The sequence below is a fragment of the Rhinatrema bivittatum genome, chromosome 11, assembly GCF_901001135.1.
Source record: "Rhinatrema bivittatum chromosome 11, aRhiBiv1.1, whole genome shotgun sequence".
In the NCBI taxonomy this organism is placed as follows: Eukaryota; Metazoa; Chordata; class Amphibia; order Gymnophiona; family Rhinatrematidae; genus Rhinatrema; species Rhinatrema bivittatum.
The window spans coordinates 43,607,391-43,620,126 of record NC_042625.1 but is presented as its reverse complement, the minus strand read 5'-3'; the positions used below and the strand labels follow the sequence as shown (position 1 = coordinate 43,620,126).

The 12,736-nt window shown below is 45.6% G+C and overlaps 1 protein-coding gene across 13 annotated transcripts in view; it reads right to left on the bottom strand.

Annotated features, from left to right (window-relative positions):
• Nucleotides 1-12,736, bottom strand: part of EP400 (E1A binding protein p400) — a 307,683-nt gene that overhangs the window by 132,547 nt on the left and 162,400 nt on the right. For all 13 annotated transcript variants that reach the window (XM_029619359.1, XM_029619360.1, XM_029619358.1 and 10 more), the window contains one exon: nt 3,369-3,518. In XM_029619359.1, coding sequence (XP_029475219.1) covers nt 3,369-3,518 — 150 coding nt within the window. The remainder of the gene's footprint in view (nt 1-3,368; nt 3,519-12,736) is intronic.

Here is a 12,736-nt window from a genome sequence, read left to right as displayed (position 1 = left end):
GCCGATCAAGAGTCTGCCATACGATCTGAGCCTTGGTTCTTGTACCACAAGGGAAGACCATGAAGAAATCTTGGAGTGGGCAAGCAAATTCCAAAGCGTAGCCATGTTCTATGATGCTTAGGACCCATTGATCGGAAGTAATTCTGACCCATACCTCATAGAAATGGGACAAACGTCCCCCCACTCGAAGAAGCGAGGGATGGGTCGGCCTGATCTCATTGAGAAGACTTGGAGGCAAGGGGCGTGGTGGAACCTGTGTCGTGGGTTGTCCTGCACCCACGAAAGGAAGAATTCCAGAACTGTGTCCTCAGCGCCGGCTGTCTTTGCCCTGTAGGCTGTGGTCTAGCCTGGCGAAACATCCGTAGTCCTCGAAAACGGGATCGGGATGATGGAAAACCCCTGGAGGGCCTCGGCCTGTCCTCGGAGCTTATGGACTCTGTTCTCACTCAGAGACTTCATCAATTGTTCCAGGTCCTCAAAGAGGAACTTTCTTTTCCTTTAAATGGTAACACTCCTAACTGAGCTTTAGAAGAAACGTCTGCTGACCAGACACGCAGCCAAAGAAGCCTCCGTGCCGAAGCAGTGGAAGACATGGTGCAGGAAGACGTACGGAGGAGATCATACAGCGCATCTGCTCCATATGCCACTGCCACTTCCAAGCGTTCAGCTTGCTCCGATTCTCCAGGAGGAAGATCTCGACCCCTCAGCAGCGGCCTCAACCAGGGGGGGATGGTCCCTTCAGAACCCTGCAACCCCCCTGGGAGGCTCTCAGGACGAGGGAGAACTTCTTCCTACTTCTTCTTTGTTGTTGATTTTTTTTTTCCAAACCAACAAATCCCTGACTAGCTAACCCAACTACCCAGGGACCATCAGAGACTGTGGGTAAACCTGCCCCATCTGCTGGAGACAGAGTAAGACTGAGGGGCTGTGGGTGGCGCCTTACTATATGTAGGAGTGCCCGACAGATCTTGCTCTGTCTCATCTGCTGGTGCGGAGTCACAACCCAGGTGTCTGGACTGATCCGGGTACGTACAGGGAACGGTAACTACTGCACACCGCTGCACAAATACCCAGGGCCGAAACTTCAAAGATGCGTTTGAGAAGAACCTCCAGTTTTCTATCCTGAAGGTCCTTGAGGGCCGCCGCCCCAGCGACGGGAATGGTGGTTTGCTTTCTGACCACGGAGATAGAAGCATCAACCTTAGGAGACCTCAGAAGCTCTAAAGAATCCTCTGGCAAGGGTAAAAGTTTGTCCATAGCCCTACCTAATCTCAAACCGGCATCTGGGACCTCCCACTCATGTGTCATGAGCTGATGCAGCATTGGATGAAGAGGAAAGGCTTTAGCTGGAGACCGCAGCCCCACTAAAACTGGATCCACAGAATCCTGTGGGAGGATATCTTGGGGGAGATCCACCCCTAATTCAGATAATACAAAGGAAATAGGAGGCTCCAGCTCCTCTCTGTGAAACAGGCAAACCACTTTTGGGTCATCACCATCCAGAGGAGAGTGCTTTATCCGATCCTCCTCTGAGCCGGGAGGGGGCCAGCGCATCAGGAACCCCCGCATCCGCTGCGTCCACTCCTACCGCAGACGACGCATGGAATTTAGCGACCCGAAGGGACACCTGGGAATCCAATCGCTTGGCAATTTTATTTGGAGGCTCCGCAGGATGATTCAAATGCGAAGCACCACTACACTGAGTCTGAGAAGCTAAAAAAGCCTTATGCATGAGTAGCACAAAGTCTAGGGTGAAATTATTATAACTAGCCCCTTGCCCCACCAGGGGATCGGGCTCACCCTCAACATATTGGTCCTGGTCAGAAAGATCTCCAGGACTGGTAAGGACAGGGGACAAATCAAGAGGAAGCTCCCTTGTTCCCAAAGCTCTGGCTTCTGCTTCTTTAAAAGTTTCCAAAATAGCCACTGAGGGGAAACGGATCAGCCCTAGGATCCCAAGGTGCTGATCTTTTTAAGGCACCTTGGGGCTTTAATGAGCTTCCTGTCGCTTGTGCAGAACTGCCTTCCCCGCCGGAGAGGCACTGCGAACAAAGGCCTGCACGGGAGAGTCTATTGACAGACTCTCTGCAGGCAGTGCAGCAAGATGGCCACAGCATCGAGGCAGCTAAGGGGGAACTGAAAAAATCACAGCCGAGCAGGAGCACGAAGACTGGAGGTTAGTAAAGAAAACATGCCCCCACTGAAATCACATGGCAAAAAAGCAAAAAATAGCAGCAGGCTGCTTTTCTTTTTTTTTTAAATCGGTTCGGGACAACGAGGGAAAAGGAGGGACCGGACCATCTGCATCTTTCCCTGAGCCTGGGGTAGCCTACCCCAGCTCCTTAGCCTTCTACCAGGAGGGAATGGCCGACTAGAACCTCCTGGGAGGATTTATCCCCCCCCCCCCCAACAAAGCCCCTTGTTTTTGTTTTTTGTAAAAGCTTGATTCATTGCCAAAGTAAAACTTCTTCTACCTTTTTTTTTTTTTTTTAAGAAATATAGTCCCAACCCTAAAATCAGGGCAAGACTGCAGGGTTTGCACCACCTCCATCTGCTGGAGTCAGAGAAATACTGAAGAGATGCTGGTGGCACACCGGGTTAAGAGAGGGTGCTCTTCAAGTTTTTCTCTGTCTCCATCTGCTGGAAGGGAGGCATAACCCATAGTCTGGACTGATCTGGGTACATACAGGGAACATGGATTACCAACACCCGCTTGCCTGGCTCAACCTGAGGGATGGCCCACAAAGGAACCTAACACCTCAGGGAGCGCCTTCTAACTTCTCTTCTTCTGTCCCTTCTTTCTTTTTTCTTAACTGCAAGTTTGCATCTCAACTATCTGCTGGAGACAGTGAAATACTGAGGGACTGCAGTTGGCACTCTCAGTTATGTAGCAGTGCCTCAAAGTTTTTAGTTCTCTGCCTACATTTATTTATTTATTTATTTTATTTAAAAGTTTTTATATACCGCGTTAGGGTTAGGTATCTAACCATCTTAGCGGTTTACATAATAAAACACACATAATAATTGACATACATTAATATACAATAAAATTACAAATTACATTCATTTATATTTGTATCTTCCATAGTGTTTAGGGGTTTGAAGACAGAATTGATGCGTTCAGCTTATTATGTTATAAGCATAGGCGCTTAATCGTTTGCTAATAGCATTGTTATCTTCATTTTATTATGTTATAGGCACAAGTGAATAAATAGGTTTTCAGAGCTTTTTTGAACATCTGCTGGTAGGGATGCAAAACCTACTTGTCGGAACTGATCTGGGGTATGAACAGGAACCACAATCTCATAAGCTCCCAACAGGTCACCTGAGGTGTCCCTGAATCCCTACCAGAGAGGAAAGGTGCTTACCTAGCTGTGTTACTGCAGCAGATCCTGGCAGTTGTTGGTTTCCCGGAGCGTTTATGGCATTTGGGATGGTCCCAGTCTGCGGCATGGCAATAGCTCCCTGAGGTCTCAGGTACTGCTGGCCGGGTGCCGACACAATCTGCAGCACATTTCCTGAAGATTAAAGGTGGATACACACATTTGTCAACGTCATGAGATCAAATGAAGAAATTATCAGCCAGCTATTTATCTGTGTGTGCATGGCCATATACAATGAATTCAAATAAAACGGTAACATAAGATCTATGTGCTATGCTTAGAGAACAATTTCTACACAGGCCACTGAAAATTTACTTAGGCTGACCTGTATCCCCACACATTTAATGCTAAAACGGAGCATTATACAGTCAGAGGGGGAAAAAAATCACAGTATGTTAGAAAGTCATTTTCTCTAGGAGTTCAGGACTCTTACAGGTACTGCACATCTGGTGGCAATTTAACCCTCTGCTAAGCCTCAGTTCTGAGAGCAAAAGCTCCCCAGGAGTTCACTAGAAGGAAAAGCCAGTTCTCTGGCATGTGCAAGCCCTAAGTTATTAAAAAAAAAAAATCTCTGCTAAATATAAAATGTTTGACAATTAATAAAAGTTTTCTCTTTCCAAAGATGTACTGTGTTACTTATTAGCAATAAATCAATGGAGTGTAAGCATACTAAGAGATCTATGTAGGCTGGGCACTGCTACCTGCTTCATATTGCATATCTGGTTATTTCTGGCTCCCTGTACGTACCAGGATCAGTCCAGACTGCTGGGTTATGCCTCCCAAACCAAAAGACACCCCCTATATAACCCGGTGTGCCACCTGCAATCCCCCAGTATATATCTGACTCCAGCAGATGAAAGAGAGACATTACCTGCGGTCCTGATCTTCGCCAGTTTTACTACCTTTGGGGGTACCAGGTTTGATTTGGTGGGATCTTCTATTGGCTAGATCAATTTTTTTCTTTTTTTTCAATTTATACTTTATTGATTTTCAATCACATATATAGTGATATAATTTTCCAAACACAAATGAAGTAAATAAAATTATGCACAATCAGGGAATACAATCAAAGTAAGCATAAACAGACATTAGATTGGCATATTTTAACCTATAAAGGGAGCCATTTTGTACAATAACGTTTCAAGAAAAAATAATACTGGGAAAAGAAGAGGATTTTAATCTATCTTTACTAACCCACTTCAGTTATTTGAGCCCGATTCATTTTTTCTAATTCTTTATTCCTCAAAAAATTTTCTAAATGAGTAGTAAACTAAAAAACGTTTTCCCTTGATAATTGACAAAGCATCAGCAGGGGAACTTTAATTAAAAAGTTACCCCCAACTCCAAGACTTTGCCCTTTAACACAGGAAACTGTTTCCTACGTATTTGCATAGTCTTAGATACATCCGGGGAAGCAGATACCTTTTGTCCACAAAATAAAATATCACGATTTTTTAGGGATTTGTCAAAGGAATTTGGAAAGGGATAAGCTCCTTATCCCTTTCCAATACAATAGAGACAAATAAAGTTGTCCTTTTATTTATTATATCTAATGAATCTTCCAGAAATGTTGATATACCTGGAGATTGTAAATCGTCCAAACCTCCAGGATTATCAACCAACTTTAAAGGAAAATAGTAAATTTTTGAAATAGAGGGGATCTCCTCCTCTTTATAAGCCAAATTTTCCTTAAGAAACTTGACAAACATCTCTAGGGGAGATAATAACCTTGTATAAGGAAAATTTACAAAGCGTAAGTTCTTTATTCGCATCCAATTTTCCAAATTCTCTATTTCATTGTGCAAGCTCACATTATCAGAAATACACATATTTTCAACACTTTGTATGTTTTGAACATTCGTTAAGTTATTTACTTTTGTTTCTATATCCATCAACTTTTTCCCTTGTTCTTTAATCATCACTTTATTACTATTAACCATTGTTGAAAAGGAGGAGTTCATTTGAGAAACGTTAGAATCAAGTTTTAATAGCATCCTCCACAAATCCCCCAGAGTTACTTTGGATGCATCCACGGCCGAAGCCTGGATGCTAACTTGATATGGAGATGGTAGTCCATCATCACTTTCCCGATGAGAGGGGAGAGAAAGGATGTAGAGATTCCTCACTACTTACATTAGCAGACTCACTTCCTATGGAATTTTCCATGGTTGCTGCTCCTGGAGGTTGTGAAGGCGTGGGTCCCGTGCCAGGACATAAAGAGACTTTGAAAGAGTCTCTATTACAGTCCTCTCTTGGCTGATTGAGTCTATTCAAATGGGCGTCCATCGGGTCAAGCCTAGGAGTAGCCGTAGCCTTCCTTTTACGCCCCATATATATCCAGAAAAAATTACCAACAGGTCAAATCAGTCAAAGGTGGTCAAAGCCGGTCTAAGCCGCGCGTGCCCCTTTGGTGTCGTGCCAGCGGCGTCTATGCGCCACTATTCACAGGGTTTTAAAGCCCTGGCACAGGCAGTGATGTCACACGGTAATTCCCCAGCTGGTCCACAGTTCTTAATTATGGCTTACCGCCGCCTGGAGAGCTCCAATAGTCCTCCTCTCTCCCTCTTTCGGCTCCCAGATCAAATTTTTTCTTTAAAAGATTTAATAAAGTCTTTAAAAAAAAAGAAAGAAAGGATTTTGTCAGCGGCGTTCGCAGGAGATGCGGTCCTGGCGGGGCTTCGTGATTCTCCTAGGACTTTTCCTTTGTATCCAAAGCTATCCCAAATTTTGTCCCGGGAATGGGATGCGCCTGAAGCCACACTGAAAGTCAGTAGGGCCATGGAGAAGCTTTACCCACTGCCAAATGAGACCTTGGAGCTTCTTAAGATTCCGAAGGTGGACTTGGCGGTCATGGCCATAGCTAAGCATACCACGATTCCCGTCATAGGAGGAGCGGCCCTTAAGGATTTGCAGGATAGGAAGCTGGAAGTTTTGCTCAAGCGGATTTTTGAGGTTTTCGCCTTGGGAGTCCGTGCCGCCATCTGTAGTAGCCTTATGCAGAGGGCTACACTACGCTGGGTGCAACAGATGCTAACTTCTCAGGAGTTCCCGCCAGAAGAGGCGGAGCAGGCGAACCGCATGTAATCCGCGGTAGCCTATACGGCGGATGCTCTATACGACCTTCTCCACACCTCGGCACGTACGATGTCTTCAGCAGTTTCATTGCTGCGACTACTGTGGCTCCGTAATTGGTCGGCCGATGCCTCGTCTCAGCTTCTTTTCCTTTTCAGGGAAAGTTGTTGTTTGGGGACGATATGGAGCAACTTGTGAAGGCCTTAGGGGACAACAAGGTTTACAAACTTCCGGAAGATAAGCCCCGTTCGTAATGGCAGTTCGGTTCCGCTCGAGGGCGTTTCCGGGGGCAACTTTGTTTTCAGTCTAGCAGGGGTGCTCCAGTTGCAAATAGACAACCGCAGGCGGTCACAGGCATGGCCTCAGTCCTTTCGGGGCAGACGGCCTTCCCGAGGGGGCTCTTCACAGAGTTTCCAAACCAACAAAACTCCCCAATGAAGAAGCGCCGGCTCATTCCTCCATCCCACAGATAGGGGGACAGCTGTCCTGGTTTCGCGAGGAATGGGCCAAAATCACGTCGGACCAATGGGTACTAGATATTATAAATCATGGTTACACTTTGGATTTTGCTCGGCCTCTTCGGGATTTGTTTCTTGTGTCGCCCGGCGGGGCACTAACAAAACGTCAGGTGATTTGTCACACTTTGATGAGGTTGAAGACCCTAGGAGCGATGGTTCCAGTCCCACTGGGGTAATGTCGAACCGGTCGATACGCCATTTACTTCATGGTTCCCAAAAAGGAAGGCGCATTCCGACCGATCTTGGATCTGAAGAAAGGTCAACAAGGTTTTACGAGTTCCGCTGTTTCGAATGGAGACATTACGATCCATCATAGCGGCATCCACAGGGGCAAATAGTTGGGAACACCAAAGATTCCTGAGGTTCATGGTGCTGGGAGAGCACTACCAGTTTTGTGCTCTACCCTTCGGACTCGCTTGATTAATAGCCGTTAATCAGGTGGCACACCGGTATATCTAGGGGGTGCTTTTCAGCTTTTCTCTGGCTCAATATGCTGGAAGGGAGACATAACCCAGAAGACTGGACTGATCCTGGTACGTACAGGGAATAGCCGTTAATGGACTTCTCCACCAAGAACTTATCCAAACTTTTTTTTAACCCAGCTACACTAACTGCACTAACCACATCCTCTGGCAACAAATTCCAGAGCTTTATTGTGCATTGAGTGAAAAATAATTTTCTCCGATTAGTCTTAAATGTGCTACTTGCTAACTTCATGAAAAGCCCCCTAGTCCTTCTATTATTCAAAAGTGTAAATAGCCGATTCACATCTACTCGTTCAAGACCTCTCATGATCTTAAAGACCTCTATCATCTCCCCCCCTCAGCCGTCTCTTCTCCAAGCTGAACAGCCCTAACCTCTTCAGCCTTTCCTTATAGGGGAACTGTTCCATCCCCTTTATCATTTTGGTTGCCCTTCTCTGTACCTTCTCCATCGCAACTATATCTTTTTTGAGATGCGGCGACCAGAATTGTACACAGTATTCAAGGTGCGGTCTCACCATGGAGCGATACAGAGGCATTATGACATTTTCCGTTCTATTAACCATTCCCTTCCTAATAATTCCTAACATTCTATTTGCTTTTTTGACTGCTGCAGCACACTGAGCCGACGATTTTAAAGTATTATCCACTATGATGCCTAGATCTTTTTCCTGGGTGGTAGCTCCTAATATGGAACCTAACATCGTGTAACTACAGCTAGGGTTATTTTTCCCTATATGCAACACCTTGCACTTGTCCACATTAAATTTCATCTGCCATTTGGATGCCCAATCTTCCAGTCTTGCAAGGTCCTCCTGTAATGTATCACAGTCTGCTTGTGATTTAACTACTCTGAATAATTTTGTATCAACCGCAAATTTGATAACCTCAGTCGTAATCCTTTCCAGATCATTTCTATATATATTGAAAAGCACCGGTCCAAGTACAGATCCCTGAGGCACTCCACTGTTTACCCTTTTCCACTGAGAAAATTGACCATTTAATCCTACTCTCGTTTCCTGTCTTTTAACCAGTTTGTAATCCACGAAAGGACATTGCCTCCTATCCCATGACTTTTTAGTTTTCGTAGAAGCCTCTCATGAGGGACTTTGTCAAACGCCTTCTGAAAATCCAAATACACTACATCTACCGGTTCACCTTTATCCACATGTTTATTAACCCCTTCAAAAAAATAAAGCAGATTTGTTAGGCAAGACTTCCCTTGAGTAAATCCATGTTGACTGTGTCCCATTATTTATTTATTTATTTATTTTTATTTATTTATTAACTTTTATTTACCGACATTTGTGAAACACATCATGCCGGTTTACAAAGAACTCAGGCGGGAAATACAATAAAACAATATAAAACAATATAACAATATAACAAAATAACATTAATAGCAGAAACAAGAATCAGAATACAAAATGAACCAAAATGGAGCAATAACAAAAGGGGGGAGGAAGGTCGTAGGGAGGGAGGGAGGATAGGGGGGAGTGGGAAGGGGGGCTGGGGAGCGGGAGGGGAAAAGGCATTAAATCAGGTCTTTCTATATGCTCTACGATTTTGATCTTGAGAATAGTTTCCACTATTTTTCCCGGCACTGAAGTCAGGCTCACTGGTCTATAGTCACCCGGATCGCCCCTGGAGCCTTTTTTAAATATTGGGGTTATATTGGCCACCCTCCAGTCTTCAGGTACAATGGATGATTTTAATGATAGGTTACAAATTTTAACTAATAGATCAGACATTTCATTTTTGAGTTCCTTCAGTACCCTAGGATGCATTTCCCTCCGGTCCAGGTGATTTGCTACTCTTTAGTTTGTCAATCTGGCCTACTACATCTTCCAGGTTCACAGTGATTTAGTTCAGTTCGTCTGACTCATCACCCCTGAAAACCATCTCTGGAACTGGTATCTCCCCAACATCCTCATTAGTAAACACGGAAGCAAAGAATTCATTTAGTCTTTCTGCAATGGCCTTATCTTCCCTAAGAGCCCCTTTAATCCCTCGGTCATCGAATGGTCCAACCGACTCCCTCACAGGTTTCTTGCTTCGGATATATTTTAAAAAGTTTTCATTATGAGTTTTTGCCTCTATGGCCAACTTCATTTCAAATTCTCTCTTCGCCTGTCTTAACTTACACTTAACTTGACAATGCTTATGTTTTATCCTATTTTCTTCAGATGGATCCTTCTTCCAATTTTTGAAGGATGTTTTTTTGGCTAAAATAGCCGCTTTCACCTCACCTTTTAACCATGATGGTAATCGTTTTAATTTCCTTCCACCTTTCTTAATGTGTGGAATACATATGGACTGCGCCTCTAGGATTGTATTTTTAAACAATGTTCATGCCTGTTGAACACTTTTAACCTTTGCAGCTGCACCTTTCAGTTTTTTTCTAACTATTTTCCTCATTTTATCAAAGTTTCCCTTTTGAAAGTTTAGTGTTAGAACTGCAGATTTACTTATTGTCCCCCTTCCAGTTATTAGTTTAAATTTGATCATGTTATGATCACTGTTGCCAAGTGGCCCCACCACCGTTACCTCTCACACCAAATCCTGCATTCCACTAAGAATTAAATCTAAAATAGCTCCCTCTCTTGTTGGTTCCTGAACCAATTGCTCCATGAAGCAGTCATTTATTACATCCAGGAACTATATGTCTCTAGCAAGCCCTGATGTTACATTTACCCAGTCAATATTGGGATAATTGAAATCTCCCATTATTATTGCACTGCCAAATTGGTTAGCTTCCCTGATTTCTCTTAGCATTTCATCATCTGTCTGACTATTTTGTCCAGGTGGACGGTAGTATACTCCTATCACTATCAGGCCAATACAGTACAGTGCGCTCTGATGGAGCGCACTGTTAACCTGCCCTTGGACATGCATTTTCCCTTACCCCTTATTCAGTAAGGGGCGGAAAACGCGCGTCCAACCCACGGTACCTAATAGCGCCCTCAACATGCAAATGCATGTTGAGGGCCCTATTAGTTATGCCCGCGCGATACAGAAAGTAAAATGTGCAGCCAAGCCGCATATTTTACTTTAAGAAATTAGCGCCTACCCAAAGGTAGGCGCTAGTTTCTGCCGGCATCGGGAAAGTGCGCAGAAAAGCAGTAAAATCTGCTTTTCTGTGCACCCTCCGACTTAATATCATGGCGATATTAAGTCGGAGGTCCTGAAGGGTAAAAAAAGTAAAAAAAAGAAAAAATTTAAAATGGGCCAGCGGCTGTTGTGCCGAAAACTGGATGCTCAATTTTGCCGGAGTCCGGTTTCCGAGCCCGTGGCTGTCAGCGGGCTCGAGAACAGACGCCGGCAAAATCGAGCGTCAGCTGTCAAACCCGCTGACAGCCGCCGCTCCGGGCTAAAAGGAGGCGCTAGGGACGCGCTAGTGTCCCTAGCGCCTCCTTTTGCCCGTTTCTACCGCACCACCTAATTTAAATACAGAATCGCGCGCACAAGCCACAGGCGACTGAGAAAATCGGCCTGAACATTGTCGACTCCAGTTATGTGGGTGGCAGCAATCCTGGCCAGATGCTGTTCCACCCAGCATATCAACTGTTGCGCCTCCACCGCAACCGGTTGACTTTTGGTTCCTCCTTGGCGATTGATGTAAGCCACCGCCGTCGAGTTGTCGGACAGCACTCTGACAGACGTTCCCTGCAGAAGAGGTAAGAAAGCCGTTAATGCTAAGCGGATCGCTCTGGTTTCCAGGCGATTGTTCGACCACCGAGCTTCTTCCGCCGACCACTGTCCCTGCACCGACTTCCCTTGACAAACCTGCTCCACAACCGGATAGACTGGCGTCCGTAGAAACTACCATCCATTCGGGAACCTCCAGGGGCACCCCGCAGCTCAAATTGGATGTGAGGAGCCACCGATCGAGAATGAGCCGCACTGAGTCTGTAAGAGGAAGCTGAAGAGAAAAATGCTAAAACACCGGATTCCAACGGGAGAGTAATGCTGATTGCAGAGGTCTCATATGCGCAAGGGCCCATGGGACTAACTCCAGAGTGGATGCCATCGACCCCAGGACTCATAAATAATCGAAAACTCTGGGAGGATGTTTGGATAACAAATCTCGGACTTGCTCCTGTAGTTTGTCGATTAGATCCCTCGTCAGAAAAACTCTCCCCTGACGTATGTCGAAAAGGGCCCCTAGGAACTCCATGACTGGGAAGGGATCAGGTGACTCTTGGCAGGATTGACCACCCACTCAAGAGATCGCAACAGTTGAAGTACTCATTGCACCGCCGACTGGCAGAGAGACTGATTTCGCTCAAATCAGCCAGTCGTCCAGATAAGGATGAACATACAGCCCTTCCCTCCAGAGCTGAGCTGCCACCACAATCATCACTTTGGTAAAGATCCTGGGCGCCGTGGCCAGTCTGAACGGCAGGGCCCAAAATTGAAAATGCTTTCTCATGATGGAGAAGCACAGAAACTTCTAGTGGTCAGCTCTGATGCTGATGTGCAAGTACACTTCCGTGAGATCTAGCGATGCCAGGAATTCTCCCCTGTGAACCGATGAAAAGACTGATCTGAGGGTCTCCATGAGAAAACACGGGACTCGAAGGCACCTGTTGACTCTTTTAAGATCGAGGATGGGTCAAAAGGTGCCTTCCTTCTTTGGTACCATGAAGTAAATGGAATAGCATCCCCTGCGGCGCTCCGCGGGAGGAACTGGACAAATTGCACCCAGATCGAGGAGTCGCTGCAGAGTGTCCTGCACCACTTTCCGCTTTTCTGCGTACGAACACGCGGAGACAAGAAAATGGTCGTGAGGGCATTGTACAAAATCTAACATGTAGCTTTGTCTTATGATGCTGAGGACCCACTGGTCGGAGGTTAATTTGACCCATTCCTCGTAAAACAAGGACAAACTGCCCCCTACTGACCGAACCAAGGAAGGGGCCATCCTGGCATCATTGGGAAGATTTAGGTCCTCCTGGTGCTTGTGGAGCACCTACTCTTCCGAAGCATCACTCTCGAAAGGATTGTGACCAGGATTGTTGCCTGCCCGAGTACTGGCAAAAGGAAGACCCCGATGACCACGAGGACTGAAATCTTCTATTCCCTCGCGAACGTGACCTGGGGGAAAGGAACTCCTCATTTTAGGCTTGTCCTCCGGAAGCTTATGGACCTTGTTTTCCCCTAAGGATTGAATCATATCCTCTAGGTCCTTTCCGAAGAGGAGCTTGCCTTTAAAAGGCAGAGAACCCAACTGAGCCTTAGACGAAACTTCCGCTGCCCAGTTCCTAAGCCACAGCAATTT